This window comes from Alexandromys fortis, unplaced genomic scaffold (genome assembly GCF_014885135.2).
Source record: "Alexandromys fortis isolate MF-2015 unplaced genomic scaffold, M_Fortis_MF-2015_v1.1 scaffold_33, whole genome shotgun sequence".
In the NCBI taxonomy this organism is placed as follows: domain Eukaryota; kingdom Metazoa; phylum Chordata; class Mammalia; order Rodentia; family Cricetidae; genus Alexandromys; species Alexandromys fortis.
In genome coordinates, this window is record NW_026067917.1 from 2,601,076 (window position 1) to 2,618,149 (window position 17,074).

General features: G+C 43.4%; 1 protein-coding gene across 1 annotated transcript in view; it reads left to right on the plus strand.

Moving 5' to 3' along the window:
• Positions 1-17,074, plus strand: part of Neb (nebulin) — a 190,075-nt gene that overhangs the window by 133,484 nt on the left and 39,517 nt on the right. Inside the window, 18 exon segments of the mRNA XM_050140000.1 lie at positions 389-586; positions 902-1,006; positions 1,583-1,687; positions 2,814-2,921; positions 3,383-3,487; positions 4,840-4,947; positions 5,547-5,651; positions 5,784-5,888; positions 7,046-7,144; positions 7,541-7,651; positions 8,386-8,490; positions 9,078-9,182; positions 9,595-9,699; positions 11,674-11,778; positions 11,934-12,038; positions 12,802-12,906; positions 14,405-14,509; positions 15,992-16,096. Coding sequence (XP_049995957.1) covers positions 389-586; positions 902-1,006; positions 1,583-1,687; positions 2,814-2,921; positions 3,383-3,487; positions 4,840-4,947; positions 5,547-5,651; positions 5,784-5,888; positions 7,046-7,144; positions 7,541-7,651; positions 8,386-8,490; positions 9,078-9,182; positions 9,595-9,699; positions 11,674-11,778; positions 11,934-12,038; positions 12,802-12,906; positions 14,405-14,509; positions 15,992-16,096 — 1,989 coding nt within the window.

Consider the following 17,074-nt stretch of genomic DNA (forward strand, 5'->3'; position numbering starts at 1 on the left):
AGCTAAGTATTACCCCAGCCCACGCTTTAGCAAACGGTTCTGGAGGCTGAGAGATAAAATGGGTAAGAGATAAGAATACTTGCTTGCTGCTCTTAGAGGGGACCCAAGTTCTCAGAACCCATGTCAGGCAACTCACAACTGCCTAGAACTCCAGCTCCAGGGGGCCCACATGCATGTGATATACACTCACTCATACACGCACACAGATACATACATAAAAATAAAAATGGACCTTTAAAAAAAATAGCCTGGTTTTAATCTATACAAGATGCAAGAAGAGACCAGCTTCCACCCCATCTCCCACTGCTTGCTATAAGCTGGAGAGGACAGACGTTGCGTGACGATACAGCAGCTTTCTGGTAACTGGGATGCAACTTGACTTTCCCAGCGCCTGTACAGATCAGTGTATGAACAGAACAAGATGAAAATCCACACCGTGCCCGACATGGTGGAGATGGTGACGGCCAAGGATTCTCAGAAGAAAGTGAGCGAGGTGGACTACCGCCTGCGCCTCCATGAATGGATCTGCCACCCAGACTTACAAGTCAACAGTCACGTCAGGAAAGTGACTGACCAGATCAGCGACGTAAGCTTAGGAGGACCCCCATGGTTGCCCCACCATCCTCCCCCTTCTACCTGATGAAAAGCAGGCTCATCTAGATCTCTACATTACCTTTGTCCCTCTTGCTTTCCTGTCCATGGGTCTGAGGGATTTGGGAGCGATCCCTGGAAGCCAGGCTGAGCAGAGATCCCTGTGGCTTCTCAGTCTCTGCCCAGGAACTTTTGCTTTGTATTCCTTCCCAGTGTCACCTGGGTCTAGGCTACGCCTACTCTTTCCTGTTCAAGAAATGGCCAGATATGTGTTTCTTATCCTCTGCATCTACTGAAACCCCCCTCCTAGATTGTGTACAAGGATGACCTCACCTGGCTGAAGGGCATTGGTTGCTACGTCTGGGACACTCCTGAAATTCTCCATGCAAAACACGCTTATGATCTACGCAACGATGTGAGTGTCTTTGGTTTCTTGGTCTAGGCACAACTCTGCACAATCTAGAGGCAAGGAAACAATGCTTAAAACAAGAACAATGCCACAGCGCCGTTGTAAATTAAGTCTTGTTGAGGGTGGCTAAACTGGAGAAAGATGCTAAAAACATAATATTCGCTTCTCAGCATTTAGCATTTCTATCAAACAACCTGACCCAGCTGTGTCATGCTCCTCTGTGGAGAAGAGACTCCAAGCTCTCCTTTTAAACTATTTTGAATATATTAATGAGCACATAAATTTTACTATATGAAAAACTCATCTGTTAGAATAAGAGATGGGATTTAGTCATAAGGTGCAGGGAAATTTGCCACACAATATAATATGACAGGATTTCAGCAAGAGCTTTCCGAGGGGAGCAGCTGTCACACCTTCTAGATAACTCTAAAGTGATTGTAAACACTGGAAGTGTGGGCATTCAAATTCAAATCCATCCTGTGCACATTGTCGATGGGTGTGACTCTCAAGCCCTCTGTAAAATAGAATGCTGTCTGCTGCAATAGATGCTCCAGCATAGGCTTGCTTGCTTCATCTTGGCAGATCAAGTATAAAGCTCACGTGCAGAAGACACGGAATGACTACAAGCTGGTGACCGACACGCCGGTCTACGTTCAGGCTGTCAAGAGTGGGAAGCAGCTGAGCGATGTAAGCTTTCCCTGGGGAAGCGACTTTGGGTAGCAGTAAAGATGGGGCACGGCTCAACCAAAGACTAGGGAACACCAGCCCCTTTCCTACCTGGGTACTAGACTTAGTGCCTTAGAAAGGGCCTGCACAGCCCCCTTTCCCTAACATCCAGAGTGTCAGCAGTTTGCAGGGGTGATGTCGTGAGTGAGTTTGTGAAATGCTTTGTTGTTAGAGCATCCAGTGCTGCTTTTAATGCTATACTCTGTGTTGTTAGAGGCGTTTATGTCTGTCTCCCTGTCTAGACCTTCTGTTAATCAGAGTCAGCTGGTAGAATGGGAAGGAAATGGGCTGCGATGTTAAGGATGTGGGTTGGAATCCTGCCTCTGCCACATAATCCAAGCCTGGGAAAAGCTGCTAACTCCTCCAAGGCTCGTGTGTAAAATGGATTGTGCACATATTCCCTGTCATGCCTGAGGGCAAGCAGAGAAGCCACCAAGCTGTCCTTGGTCAATCAAATGCACAGGTAGCAAGTAAATAATAGATCGCACCCGGAAAGAGAAGGTTACTACCTATTACCTAGAACTCCTGGAGGGGAGATGGCCACACCTTGACACCTGAGATGGGCTGTCCACCTTCAGGGATATCTGCAGCCTTGGTTCTGACTCCATTGCATAAAAAGACAGAGTTACACAGCAGAGGTCTCTGGGTTCATTCGTTCTTTTTCCCTCGTTGTGACAGATCCCTCACAGAAACAATGGGAAGAACTATTTGTCTTTCAGGTTTAGAGAGTTCATTCCATGGTTTCTCTGTCCTGTGTCCTTGGATAGATACCATGGTGGTAGAAGCATGTGGGGAAGGCCAGTTCTCTGCCTGTGGCAGACAGGAAGGAGAGAAAGGGATGGGGAAGCAGGCCTGTGACAAAAATCTGCCCCCACTGACCAACTTCCTCCAGCTAGCTTGCAAAATAGTGCCACCAGATCAGGTCCAAGCAGTGGCGGCAGGGACAGGGGTTCATATTTATAACACTAAGCAAAGGCCGGCTTCACCCTTTTCATAGTCTTTAAAGCCATCATGGATTCCATTTGCTCTGTGTCTTTCTAACAATCCTCCCACAGTCTGATGACTGACCTTGCCTCTCCTCACCCAGGCTGTCTACCACTATGACTATGTGCACAGCATCAGAGGCAAAGTGGCCCCAACCACCAAAACCGTGGATCTGGACCGGGCCCTCCATGCATACAAGCTTCAGAGTGAGGTGGGTGTTGGGAAAGGGGCTATGGGCAGAAAACCCAGCTGCAGGGCCCGTAGAGGCATGCTGGCTTGTGTATGCATACTCACTGACTGATCTTGTAACAGCGTGCCTTGCCTTCCTTCTTGACTAATGGGATCCTCCTATCAAGCAATCAAACAGATAAAAAAAATGGGCATGTTGTTGACCAATATTTGCAAGTCAGAAAGAGGGAGCGCTGGCATGCTGTCACTGTTCTTTAAAACCTTGAAATCACAATGACAGAGTTAGGGCATTTGACTCTAAAGGGCTACTAGCCATAAGGGATAAAGGCGGAAGTCACCGAATGTGAAGGCGGACCCTACCCTTCGCTTCCTTTCCTGTGTCTCGCCAAAAATCTAACAAACTGCCTGTGTGATGTGTTTAATGTGTTTAAAATGTCTTCGATGCCAGAAGACATTTTACTTGCTCTTTTTTCATTCGGGCAGAATTTGTACAAGAAAGGCCTGCGCTACCTGCCCACTGGATACAGGCTCCCAGGTGATACCCCTCACTTCAATCACGCCAAGGACATGCGCTACATGAGTAGCTACGTGAGTAATCTTCATTCTGTCGGAGCCTGAAATTTGAGTGTGCAGAGACTAATGTTAGCATCGGTTCTCATGCTCAAACGATACCCAGAAGGCTCAGCCTGATGGTGGGCAGGGCAGGGCAGGGGCAGACAGCATGTTCCTGGGGATGACATGCATTGGCTCTTCGACATACCATTTGGTAGCACCTGCATACGACAGTGGGTTACAACAGGACAGCCTGGGCACCTCGGCTCAGTGTTGAGCGCTGTCAAGATGCCTCTGTCTCAGCTGGCCTGGGACTGGAAACATCCCAAGCTCTCCCCCACATCATTTACTGGAAATACAAAGTTTACTTAGGAGGCGTCACTGTGTGTCCTTTTGAAGAGACTACTTACTGAGCCACTGAGCCTGACACTTAGCCTTGGTTTTTAACGTCTCGGTTTTAATGTGCTCGGTTCATGGGCTATCTAGACTCCACTGCCTGTGATTTGCCGCTGGAAGTCCACCAATACTTCCCTTTCCTGGATTTCCTGAGTGCCAGCATAGACCTGAGACATGTACTCCAGGGGCGACTCATAGAAGAGTATGGTAGTCTACAGGCCGTACCATAGCCAGCCATTGGCCAGAGACCAAGATTTAGCTCTCTCTCTTGTTTGGTGCTCATCTTCAGAGTCCTGGGAATCAGCTGTGCCAATGACACAGTCCCGCCGTGGCCCAATATTACAGCTCCAAAGCAGACATGAACAAATTTAAGAGTCAAACCTGTTATTTTTAGAAATCAGTCTATAAGTCATTCATCAGTATTAAAAATGTCATCTTGGTCCTTTTTCCTTGGTCCTATTTCCTAATTTTCAAACCACTTTGAGACTAAAGTGATAGCTATTTCTTGGGTTTCCTTCACTTCCTACAAATAGATTTCACCCAGGTGGGAATTTTTTAACCTTTCTATAGACATGTGATTATCATTCAACTAATAACTTTCAAGGCTTAAGACAATACTAAAATTGTGTCATCGAGGGCAGTGAGATAGTGCAAAGGATAAAGATGTATGCCGTGCAAGTCTGACACCAGATTTGACCCCAAAGCCTGTGGTGGAAGGAGGGAACAGATTCCAGAAAGTTGACCTCTGACATCCACACGCATGTCACACACATGTACCTGTACCCACACACACATGGCATGCACATACACACACAGTATTAATAACAAAATAACATTTAATGGATTCATATTAATTTAAATTATGGCTAGTTCTTACTCTTGGCGTTTAGAGAATAAATTTCAAATCAAGACACGATCTCTTTAGTAATTGAGAATATAGTACAGTTCTCTGTGTAGCCATCACTGATCTCAGTCTGATTTTGCTTTCTCAGTTCAAATACAAAGAAGCCTATGAACACCTCAAGGCATATGGGTACACACTTGGTCCCAAGGATGTCCCGTTCGTCCATGTCCGGAGAGTCAACAACGTTACTAGTGAGGTACTGTGAACACTTATTCTTGGAGAAAAATACTGAATTGAAAATCATGACTTTTGGGGGACCTTGGGAGAGGGTTGAAGGGGAGGGGAGAGGCAGGGGGAAAGAGCAGAGAAAAATGTAGAGGTCAATAAAAATCAATAAAAATAAAAAAAATCATGACTTCATTTGAAATGCATTTAAGAATTTCTTGGGCTTCATCTGTAAGTTTACAGACTGGAAGACAGTATGAGGACCCTATTTGATTCTTGTGTCCCTCATAGTTCATCATAAAGACTTGGTTCCATAGACTATGATGATATTTGTGCAACATCTTTCATCAGATTATACTTTTGTCTGACTTACAGCCCTGATTGTCATCAGCTGTATTTGTACCTCTCTCCTACTAAGCAACCATGTCATGGGATGTAGACAGACCACTTTGCCCTCAGAATTCTTCACCAAAATGAAATAAGCATTTTCTCTTATGCTAACCTTAAATCATTTTATAGTCTGAGTTTCCTCTCTTGGTTCTTTATGTAAAGTATTCAGTTGTTTCTTAGTCAGTAAATGCCCCTGTGTTCCTGCCCCAAACACCTAGAATGGTTTCTCCTTCCCTGCAGAGACTGTATCGAGAATTGTATCATAAACTAAAAGACAAGATACACACAACTCCAGACACACCTGAGATCCGCCAAGTCAAGAAGACACAGGAAGCTGTCAGTGAGGTGAGAATGATGGGACAGAGAGGCCATCACCGAGGGAGAATGCTGGGGAGTGGACAGGCCATCACCCAGGGAGAAACGCTGGCCATTTGCTCTCTAGTGTGAGTTTGTTCTTTTTTTTTTTTTTTTCTTTAGTTGATCTACAAATCAGACTTCTTCAAGACGCGGGGCCACATGATCTCGCTGCCATACACACCTCAAGTGTTGCACTGTCGCTACGTGGGAGACATCACCAGTGACGTAAGAATCCTGTAGGCTCTTTCTAAAGGAGTCCCACCAAGAAGTAGCCTTGCTTTTCGCATTTAGGACACCCCAGTGGTCTTTGAAAAGCCTTTTCCAGTGTTCACTTCTTACCTAAATGTACAATTTGGAGGTGAAATTGTTAGGGAAGTCCTACAGTTCCCCAGCCACGGGGAAAGTCAGGAGAAAACCAGTAGAGGAAGAGGGCTGCCACCATGCTTGCTCATTCAGTGACCGCCACACTACATCAGCGTAAGGTCTTCACCAGTTCCTACCGTTCAGTGCCCTACATCCCAGGACAGATTAGCTTTCTTTCCCCCTCCTGGTCCTGGTGGCACTCCCTCGTAACATCTTATTGTAACATCTTCTTATTGCCATTAGGAAAAGAACTCCTTGGGGATCTCCTTTTCCTGGTGGGTCAATCCCTTAAATCTGTGAATTTTTTTCCCTTAATGTGATAACACAATATTAGTGTCCTCCCCTCAACTCAGGGTTAGAGATTCAACTATGGTCCGAATGCAAGTAATATCAGAAGGTATACATGTTGAGTCAAGATGAAAACTACAGTGTTCCCTTGTATTGGTGGAGGAGGTTACCTCTCATAGACGGCCCCCTCCCCCCAAGGGATACATCAAACCATGGACAGTACAAACCATGACTATACGGTCATTAAATACATACTCTGGATAAAGTTGAACTTGTGAATTAGGCATAAGATATTAAGCTTAACAACATATATTACAGTAGAATAATCATAACAATATACTAAGATAAAAGATATTTAAAATATAAAAACTGCTTTTTTTGTTTGGTTGGTTTTTTGAGACAGGGCTTCTCTGCAGCTTTAGAGCCTGTCCTGGAACTTGCTCTTGTAAACCAGGCTGGCCTCAAACTCACAGAGAACTGCCTGCCTCTGCCTCCCGAGTGCTGGGATTAAAGTTATGTACCACTACCACCCAACTTAAAAAAAATGCTTTTTCTGGAATATTTCATTTTCATATTTTTTCATTACAGTTAACACTGGAAAACTGAAACTACAGAAAGCAAACCTGTGATAGAGAGAGCTACTGTGCACTGACAAAGAAGTGTGGCTGTCCTGTGGTTTTTGTCGTGTATTTATATTGGCTCACAACCAGCTGTCTATGTATGCCCCACAGATTAAATACAAAGAGGACTTGCAGATCTTGAAGGGACTCAGCTGTTTCCTGTATGACACTCCTGACATGGTCCGCTCCCGGCACCTAAGGAAACTCTGGGTGAGGTCACACCTTCACGGTATACAGCTTCCCCACACATGTATCACACATCCCATTGCTAGCTTCCAGTGTGGGGAGGGGAAGGCAGAACAAATCTCGGCCTACATCTACTTTTAAGGAGAAATTTGCCATCAACCCACTTAAGTAGGTAGTGACTTCCTTATGATGATCCACGCCTGTTAGAAAGGTAATGAACGTAGTTAAATGATAATTGCTTTTGTTGTTGCCTAGGAAGATGAAGGTGGGGGCCGGGAGGTATAGAGTGGGCATCATTGAGACTCTCTTAGTATCTCAGGACACAGTCAAAGCCTGCTCAATTTGCATATGCCAGTCATTTGTGCCATGCAGTCCCTTCCATAACTAACCAGTTTGTCTTTTTGACTTTCCTCTCCTAAGTCAAATTACCTGTACACTGACAATGCCAGGAAGATGCGAGACAAGTACCAAGTGGTGCTTGACACCCCAGAGTACAGAAAAGTGCAGGAACTGAAGACCCATCTGAGTGAGGTAAGCATCCATCGTCTGTCTCGAGAGGCAAACGGACCAGCTGGACTGAGCTACTCAAAAGATTCTTGGTTCCTGTCTATGATCATCCCTTGACTGCAGAGTGACCCAATGTCTCTGTTAATCAGTTGGCCATACGCTGGCTCAATTTGTTTAATTTTCTTTTTGTAAAATGGACATTAATATTTGCCTTTCTACAACTAAGGCAAATGAGAGACTTGACATGATTTTATAATTTAGAAAGTCTTTGTACTGAACAATTGTCTGCAAACTAAAGCTAATTCAAGTTTTTCTGTCTTGAGTATATGAAGAATATAGCAACAATAATGTCAGCTATTGAAAGGCTTGAGAATATCTGCTGTATTGATGCCTTGGGGGCGAAGAGAAGCTTCTAGAGGAAAATAATCATAAACCATCAGTTTAGAGCACTGGTTCTCAAATTGGGGGTCAAGTGACCCTTAAACAGGGGACCATCAGAAAACACGAATATTTATGTTACAGTTCAGAACAGCAGCAAAATTACAGTTATGAAGTAGCAATGAAAATAATTTTGTGATAGGAAGTCACCACAACATGAGGAACTGTATTAAAGGGTCAAAGAAGTAGGGAGGTTGGGAACCATGGGTTTAGAAGGAAGAAACTTACTTAGCCTGCTGCAGTAGTAGGTTGCCTGCCTTCCCTACGAGTAAGCGGTCGTCAGGTCATCTAGGGACAATGATGGCTTGTTATGCGTCTAGCTGGTGTACAGAGCTACGGGCAAGAAGCTGAAGTCCGTCTTCACTTCAGTCCCCGATACTCCTGACCTCCTAAGAGCCAAGCGGGGACAGAAGCTTCAGAGTCAGGTAATGCCTGCCATTTATGAATGTCGATTAGCCTGCCATGGGACAGTAATGTCTGCTTGACCTTCTTAGGCTGGTAGCTGACACAGTTGATTGTCCTTGCTGCAGTCTGTGCTTCAAGACTATCAGAATTCTGATGATTTTACAGGCAAAGGATGCTATGTCTTCTTTGCAAAGGGTTGTCTAATTTTGTCCTCAGATGAGTGGTTACGGACTCTCAGGAGTAAAAAAAACTGTTTGATCACTTCAAGGATGTGTCTGTTATCTACAGACAAACAAAACTCTGTGTCACACATGCAGGCAACGCTAGGGAGAAAGGATGCTGAAGGAGCTTTCAGAATCCGCCCAGTGTTCTCTTAGCATTCTTTTTATCACGTGGCTGTACACTGGACCACACCCAGCAGAAGAGCTGTTAGACAACTGGTTTGTGGGTGGGTGTTTTCAAGTGACACTTACAGAGAAACAAACTCACAAATACATACAACAACAACCTCGAGCAACCAAACACACACACACAGAGAAATAAAGACTCAAAATTAAGAGGACAGGTAAAATTGTGTCTCTGACTCCTCCCCGCTCTTGTTACCCAGTATCTCTATGTTGAGTTGGCCACTAAAGAGAGACCCCATCACCATGCTGGAAACCAGACCACAGCCTTGCAACATGCCAAAGACGTGAAGGACTTGGTCAGCGAGGTAAGATGGGGGTTCTACACCAGCGTACCCGTTTGCTAAGAAATACTTCATCTACTATTTCTAATGAGAATTTTATCACTACAAAGTGGGCTCAGCATCCCCCAACCGCAGAAGTTGTACTCTACGAATGAGATATGCTGTGCCTTTCCCTTAGATCTGGGATTTGGGTGTAAACTGGGGAGGGTTAAATCACAAACTGGGGCTGGTGACATGGCTCTGCCAGGAGAGTGCTTGCAGTATAAGCCTAATAACCTAAGTTCAGTGTCCAGAACCTACAGAAAATGGAGAACCAACTCCACAGAGTTACCCTCAGATTTCCATGCATATACCCCAAACACACAGACATGCAAATACACTACGGTAATTGTAGTAAGAGTTGAACTTGTCTTTCTCTGCTATTTTTGTATCTTAGAACAAGTACAAGATTCAATATGAAAAGATGAAGGACAAGTATACACCAGTTGCAGACACGCCAATCCTCATCAGAGCCAAGAGGGCCTACTGGAACGCCAGTGATGTGAGCATCCCTTCCTTATTTCTCCTGCTGCGACAGGGAGAGCTGCGGTTATTCAGCAACACAAACTGTTCCGTCACAGCAATAGCTGAAAGTCATTGCCCACAACGTGAATCAGGAAAGAACACATACTCGCACAGTACCAATCTAGCAAAGTAGCTAAGAACTGTGTTGAGATGCTACAAGCTATTAGTTATCTCGTAGGCAACAATATGACCCCTCCTTGTAATTTTGGGGTAGCATCCTAGAGATATTTGGTAGCTAATTTACTTAGACATAAAATCATGGTCTTGGATGCAGAAAAACATAGATTCAACTTAGTTGCCTGCTCTTCAAGTCCATATAATTTATCTAACTTTTCTTGTGTGTGAAATAGAATGAGAAAATGAGAAACGTGATGATGCTGTAAGAATGCACAAGAAAATGAACAATGTGTCTATTTCACTACTTTATCAATGCTTGGGAAATGCTCTCGTCTGTCTCTTAATTGACTAATACAGTGTGTGGGTGCCAGGATACGTGACCACAGCAGCTAGAATCAGAGGGTGGACTTTCATCGTCCCTATTACCTGTTCAGCGACATGTCTGCCTTTCACTAGTAACAAGTTTATCTGTTTTTGAAGACAGGAATTATTAGTCCACTTCATGGAGGTGCCCAGCTCCTCCTGGCTTTGTGACTCAGATTTGCTATATCTATTGCCACAACCCTTCATGGGATAGACAACTTGAGACTTACACCCAGCCAAAAGCCTCAGCCAGGACCATGTGTCCCCAATATAGCTCTAGATTTCATGGCCACACAAAGGAATTAGTAGAAAAGAGACATTACCCGTTAGCACTTAAAATTCAAGATGAGAAAGCCATAGATTCTCCTCCGTCCTTCCGGACAGTTCCAGTCTTGTGACATCCCCTGTCTTTATCATTCAAGGTTACTGCTGAATTTTCCCCATTTTGTTTTCTTGAGACAGACTTTTACATTGTAGCTGAAGGCGGCCTATCATTCACTGTGTAGCCTGAGTTGGCATCAAACTCACAACGGTCCCTCCCAGGTACTGGGAGCGCACTGCTGGAGCCACTCTGACCAATTTTGCCCATTGTTAATTCGTGTCAAATTTAATTTTCTTTGCACGGGGGTGGCCACACAATGAAATCAATCCCAGAGTCTAACTATGCCCCAGAGCTTCCCCTCTGCCAGTTTTCAAATCCTTTATCTTTAAAAGAGCACCAATTCCAAGAACCTTGATCTTTAAAGTCACCAAGTGCAACAAGGATGGTAGCTGATATTAATTTTTAATATATCAGCCATTACATGTGGGCTGACCCCACAAGTAATTTTCTAACATGACCCATGTAAAGAACAAAGCATTTTAGAAAAGATGTCTTTCACTGCGTGCTTGGTTGGGAAGCAGGCTGCCTAGAGAAGCAGTCTTGCATCGATGAGATGAGTAGAGTGGCCATCCACAAAGACAGCAGTCATAACCAAATGAAATGTCAAGATTGCTTAGTGCAAAAGTCATTTTAACAGCAGGAGGTGGGAGTTGAATCTCTGCCCCAGCCATGAACATTAGTATGTCTTAGCAAGGCTGTGGTCTTTATTGTTTCGTCTTTCCCCAAAATAGAATTAACACTTACATCTATTTCTTTCTTATGTTAAGTAGTCTTAGATTTAAAGAAAAACAGCGAAATCATACGGAGAATTCTAACATGCCCCCCATAGTTTCCCATCACTAATGACTCTCAGGCCTTTGTCACCATCAGTGAACCATGATCCATATATTATTACTTTATCAAGCCACGTCATTTTTTTGGATTATGAAGTTTTCCTTCATGTCTTTTTCTCTTCTAACATCTGGGATAACCTTTCAAACTTTTCCCTAAATCTAAGAGAGAAACTCGAAAGAGTTGGAGCTTAGCAGAACTGAATTATTTAACATGGTAGTTATTCTTCATGATTGGTGTTGTATTCTCTCTTAACAGCTTCGCTACAAAGAGACATTTCAAAAGACAAAAGGGAAGTATCACACCGTGAAGGATGCCCTGGACATTGTGTACCATCGCAAAGTCACAGATGACATCAGCAAAGTATGTCCCTGGATAGGACTACTTCAGAGGGGCTCTGAAACCTACCACTGTTAGGGGTTTTTTGTTTGTTTTTGTTTTGTTTTTTTTCTTAGCGCAATCTCATTTTTCGAAAACTCCAGAGAGATTAACTCTGAGTCTTTACATTTTTACAACAGGTGAAATACAAGGAGAACTACATGAGCCAGCTGGGAATCTGGAGTTCTATCCCCGACCGCCCCGAACACTTCCACCACCGGGCAGTCACGGATGCCGTCAGCGATGTGAGTGTCACCTCCAGTTTTCCCGTAGGAATCCATATTTCCGTGGGAGCTGTGAAGTCGGGCTGCTGAAACACTTGTCCGGGTTACAATTACGTTTTTTTCATGGGTGGGGAGGAGGTGTCACATGCCACAGGACATGAGCTATGATGAATCACGTGACAGTCAGAACAACTCGTGGGAGTTGAGTCTGTCACTCTGCCATTAGAGCTTCAAAGATCAAACTTTGTGGCATGCACCTTTACCTGCTGAGTCATCTGGCCCCGCTTACATAGAGTTTAGATCTTGGATGTGGTTATTCAAGTCATAAAGTTCAATTACTAAGTGAGTAAACTAAGTGAGCTTGGGAGAGGAAAAATTATATTCGAATTTGTCACCTTCTGTTTTCCTCTATGAGTCAAAGCAATATAGTTCATGCCTATCTTGGATTCTTTGAAGAGATTGTGACAGAAAGCAACATTCATTTAGAAAGAGGTTTCACCTGTCTGCATGAAAGTATAGCTGCCAAGCCAATGATATTCTCTGTACAAAAGTATACTGGTTAAAATTGATTTTGATTAATAGTAAAAATGAAAATTTCTAAATATTATCAAACAAATCATAAGAAAAAATTAGTAATTCTAGAAGTGTACTTAAATAATACAGGATATTTATTGTACATCTTCATTATTTGGCATACTTTGGGAATCAGAGGTTCTAACGTGTTCTCTTGGATGGCTCCTAAGAGATGAATTGTTACAACTCCTTGATATTCCTCTTCTCTCAGGTAAAATATAAAGAAGATCTGACCTGGCTCAGAGGCATTGGCTGTTATGCCCATGACACCCCTGATCTGACTCTAGCTGAACAGAACAAGACTCTCTACAGCAAGGTATACCTTTATTCTCAAGGAGAATGCTTTATCCATTAAATACAAACCCAGTTCACAAAGGGAAAACAACCTTTGTAGCTTCATCCCTGTCCTGCCTTCTAAATCCTGAAACTAACGCCATGCTGAACTCTTTACTGTCTTGAGAGATTTTCAATTTTGTTTTGTTTTTCGACAGGGTCTTCCTAAGTAGCCAGGCTCACCTAGAACTCATTATGGGTAGATTAGGTTGGCCTTGAATTCACAGAATTTTGGTTGCCTCTGCCTCCCCAAGTGCTAGGATTAAAGGCGTGTGCAGAGATGTCCTTTAGTGCTGACCTCATTAACCGTAGCTTCTTTGAATCTGAAAAACTATCTAGGACAGCCACTCATGACTACTCCTGAGTTCCCTCTCATTCATCCATGTGGGTGATCCACCCAGCTAAAGCAGAATACAGCAGCAAATATCAAGTGTGGTTATTTTAATCTACAAAATACAAGCTGTAAATCAAGTTTTTTAGGGCCTAATTTTCCAATTTACAATATAAAGCAGTTGAATTTGCTTTTAATATATAAAGTGAGAATCAGCCAACTTCTGATACATGCCAGACTGTATATATTTTACAGTAGACTTGGTAGGTCACATTTATAATAGCACCTATTTTCTCTGTTATAATTATCTAAAATTGTAAAAACCATTCGTAATTGTAGGATTGTTTAAAAACAGGTTGCAGGGTAGCTAGGTCATCACTCACCCCTACTCTGTAATAGTTAATTATCACATTAGTTGCTAGAAAACTATAGTCTAACTAATGGACTAAAAACTGCATTCACACGGCGCATCAAAATACATTAAAGTTACATCATAATATACCCAAACAGAGAAGAAATGCTTTAGATCTTTGCTCAGCATTGAATTTGTATTTAGTAACCAACTAACACAGTGGTTCTCAACCTGCAAGAGATGGCCCCTTTGGGGGTCAAACGACCCTTTTAACCGGGGTCACGCCGGGTGGTGGTAGTGCATGCCTTTAATCCCAGCACTCGGAAGGCAGAGGCAGGCAGATCTCTGTGAGTTCGAGGCCAGCCTAGTCTACAAGAGCTAGTGCCAGGACAGACTCCAAAGCTCCTGTCTCGAAAAACTTACAAAAAAAAAAAACCGGGGTCATCTAAAACCATCAGAAAATACTAGATATTTATATTGTGATTCATAACAGTAGCAAAATAATAGTTATGAAGCAGCAACAAAAATAACTTTTTATGGTTGAGGGGTCACCACAACAGGAGAACTGTATGAAAAGGTCGCAGCATTGGAAGAGTTGAGAACCGCTGCTCTAATGGATGGTTTATACTGTGTATTTTGGACTGTTTTCTACTTTTCACCGCCTTAGGATGTAAGAAAAAAAAAACTCAATAAAGATTTGTTAGCTCTATAAAAGCATTATTATAACTGTAAGAAAAATATCATGACTCCTCCTTAAGACTGGATATGCGATCTAATAATTATGTTCTTTCCCCCCAGTATAAGTATAAAGAAGTATTTGAAAGGACAAAGTCAAATTTCAAGTACGTTGCTGATTGCCCAATTAACAGGCATTTCAAATACGCAACTCAGTTGATGAATGAGGTAAGTACTACTAAGTGGATTAATAAGCCTATTCGGTTCTCTTGAGAAATCTGTAGGGCTACTTCATTAAAATCTAATACGTAGCACGACAGGAAATCTGTCCTAAATGTTCGTTCCATAGAAGGACTTGGAAAGACTACCGTCACTGTCTGGTCGGCTCTGCCAAAGCCTTGACTAGGCCTACCCCTCCCTTCACCTCTTCAGCACAGTCCCGTGGTGTCAGAGAAAGGAGGAAGGATTTTGTGGACTGTCGCAGTGGGGGTAGTTATGTGAACCATGTATTCAGACATATCTGCCACTCCCACAGAATTGAATGCACAGTCGTCCAATCTACACCCCTCCTTTACAATCAACTCAGTCTTCCCTATAGCCATTTTTGCAGCGATGTAATTTAAATATAATTCGAGCAAGCTAAAATAAGAAAACCGTGAGTTCTATTTGGGGAATTTTATAATGTTTAGATGTTTCCATAGCTAAAATTATAATTTTATGCTTTCAGATAATTCGTGGATTTGCATAAGTTCAGATGTGTTAGAAAGTTAGTAAAAGGGGGCTGGAGAGATGTCTCAGAGGTTAAGAGCACTGACTGCTCTTCTAGAGGTCCTGAGTTCAATTCCCAGCCACCACATGATGGCTTACAACCATCTGTAATGAGATCTGGCACCCTCTTCTGGTGTGTAGGAAGCAGAATGTTGTACACATAATAAATAAATAAATAAATTTTTAAAAAAAGTTAGTAAAAGACCTCGTAATGAGATTGTAGCCAGTGGTGCATTTACATGAATGACCTTTGTCGATTTCAAATATTTTTGTTTCTTTTTTTTTTCTTTTTTCATTTCAACACATTTCCAGGCTGGAAAGCTCTGAACAGGTACCATAAGTAACTTCCTAGGGAAGTCTTGATAGGTTTTGTTTTTCCTGTTCCGTAAAGAATTCCCAGGTGTCCTCAAATCACCGAGTGAATTAGCACTGCACAATGATGGCAGCTGTGCTTGGGTATCCTACTTAGTTACACCTCCAGCTGTGCTTGGGTATTCCTACCTAGTTACACCTCCAGCTGTGCTTGGGTATTCCTACCTAGTTACACCTCCGGGTTAGTCGAGTGAGTGATATTTTCCTATAGCACCAATTACACTTTTGGATTCTTTCTGTCTTATTTGTTAAGCTCATAGATTACCAGCATCTCGTTTTAAATACAATGGAAGATGCCAGACATTAATAAGGTGTCATATGAAAAGGTGGAAAACCTCTGGGCATGAGGTACCCCAGTTTGTTTCAGAGGTTGCTCTCTCCCAGGCTCCAGCCTTTCTCCAGGAAGTCTGTCTTTTCGGCTCCCTATATGAACAGTAAACATTGTCCTGGGAGACGGAGGGACTCGCTAAAAATGACAGGTTTCTCTCTCACTGGAGTGTTTATACTGAGATGTTACTGTGTACCCTTGATGCTTTATTCTTGCTATAATTTAATATGATGTTCGACCAGAAAAAATACAGAGCTGACTATGAACAGCGGAAAGATAAATACCACCTGGTAGTCGATGAGCCTAGACATCTGCTGGCTAAGACCGTAGGCGACCAGATCAGCCAGGTACTGTGACGAGGCTGGCCACGCGGCCCGAGCAGGACCGCGCTCCAAATTCTCACAAGATGTCGTCCTGTCTGCTGCAAGGATGTCATAGGTTCTGCCTATGATATTGGACTGTTCTGTTTCAAAACATCTGTCTAGCCACCCAAAGAGCCTCGGCGCTGTTTGAGTGTGCCGGTCAATGCTCTGTGTCCTCATTGGCGCTGTGGTGAAGATGAGAGGAGAAGCTGGGGCCCCTCCCCTGCAGAGCCTGTAAACTGCAGATTGAGTTGTAAAAACAAAAAGAAATCCCTGCTATCTTTTACTGTTCTGATGATGTCATCCCCGTAAGGCAGTCTGGGTGGTAACATACAGCTGCCTTTGTCCTCCCCATTGGCAAGGATGGTAGATGGGCAAGAGTAAAGATTTCAGCCGCTCCCCTTGCCTCGCCCATGGGGGGGGGGGGGTCTTCACCACACAGCTCTGTGAGCGCACAAAGCATGCTAAGCCTACATCTCTTCACTCAGAGGTGACTGGGATATAGAGCCATGTTCCTTCTGTCTTGATAAGTCTCTTTTGTGCTTCACTGCTCTTTGCATGGACAGAGAAAATATAAATCTAGTGCCAAGATGCTTCTGAAACAAGGATGTAATGAAATCCTGCGCCCAGATATGTTGACCGCTCTCTACAATACATACATGTGGAGCCAGGTAACGTCCGACAGGGTGGGGGGAGGCGAGTGCAGACCTTCCGCGCATTCCTCTTTACGATGCCATTGGCTTCCTCTCCCGACCCCTGCCCATGCTGCTTTCTCACAGGAAGTCATGTGAACATTCATTCCTTAGAAATGAAATCTGACCGACCATGGCCCGGGTCCTGGGCAGCCATCATCTGTCTGCACATCCATCCAGTGCTTAGAAACTCTCCAAGATCAGCTGAGTCTCCTTCACAAAAAAAATTTTTTTTTCAAATTGGTACAACATTAACTTGGTTTTTTGTTTT